This window comes from Triticum dicoccoides, chromosome 1B, assembly GCF_002162155.2.
Source record: "Triticum dicoccoides isolate Atlit2015 ecotype Zavitan chromosome 1B, WEW_v2.0, whole genome shotgun sequence".
In the NCBI taxonomy this organism is placed as follows: Eukaryota; Viridiplantae; Streptophyta; class Magnoliopsida; order Poales; family Poaceae; genus Triticum; species Triticum dicoccoides.
In genome coordinates, this window is record NC_041381.1 from 688,246,028 (window position 1) to 688,246,554 (window position 527).

The window sequence follows — 527 nt, forward strand, 5'->3', positions numbered from 1 at the left end:
CTCCGCTCCGCTCCCCTCCGTCCCCCTCCGGCCTCCCCCCGCCGCGCCACCCACCGGCCTCCGGCGAGAGAGAGGGGAGAGCTCGCTAGGGTCGTGCCACCCCCCCCTAGCGCGCGGGCGAGCGGCGCCCATGGACGGGCCGCGGAGGGAGCGGCGGCACCACCGGAAGGCGGCGCCGGCGGCCTCCTCCTACGGGGACGTCTTCGGCGGGCCGCCGCGCTTCGCCGCCGCGCCGTTCGGGGCCGCCCCGCCGCTCGACTACGCCGAGGTGTTCGGGGGCGCCGCCGCCGCCTGCTCCATCCCCTACCTCGACCTGCCGCCCGCCGCCGCCGCCCCCGCCCCCGCCGGCGCCGCCGCCGCGGGCGACTACCGCGAGATCTTCGGCCGCTTCGGCTTCGCCGACTTCGCCGCGCCCTACGAGGACCTCTTCGGCGACGCGCCCGCTCCGGCGCCGCCGCCGGAGCAGCTGCACGAGGAGGAGATCGCCTCGTCCAGCGGCGGGAGCTCCTACAGGTACGCTCGCTCGC

At 79.5% G+C, this 527-nt stretch overlaps 1 protein-coding gene across 2 annotated transcripts in view; it reads left to right on the forward strand.

The window, feature by feature from the left end:
* Positions 1-115: 115 nt before the first annotated feature.
* The window catches only part of LOC119349701 (auxilin-like protein 1), a 9,588-nt gene continuing 9,176 nt past the window's right edge, over positions 116-527 (forward strand). For both annotated transcript variants that reach the window (XM_037617784.1, XM_037617785.1), the window contains exon 1: positions 116-513. In XM_037617784.1, coding sequence (XP_037473681.1) covers positions 131-513 — 383 coding nt within the window. In that variant the 5' untranslated portion in view covers positions 116-130. The remainder of the gene's footprint in view (positions 514-527) is intronic.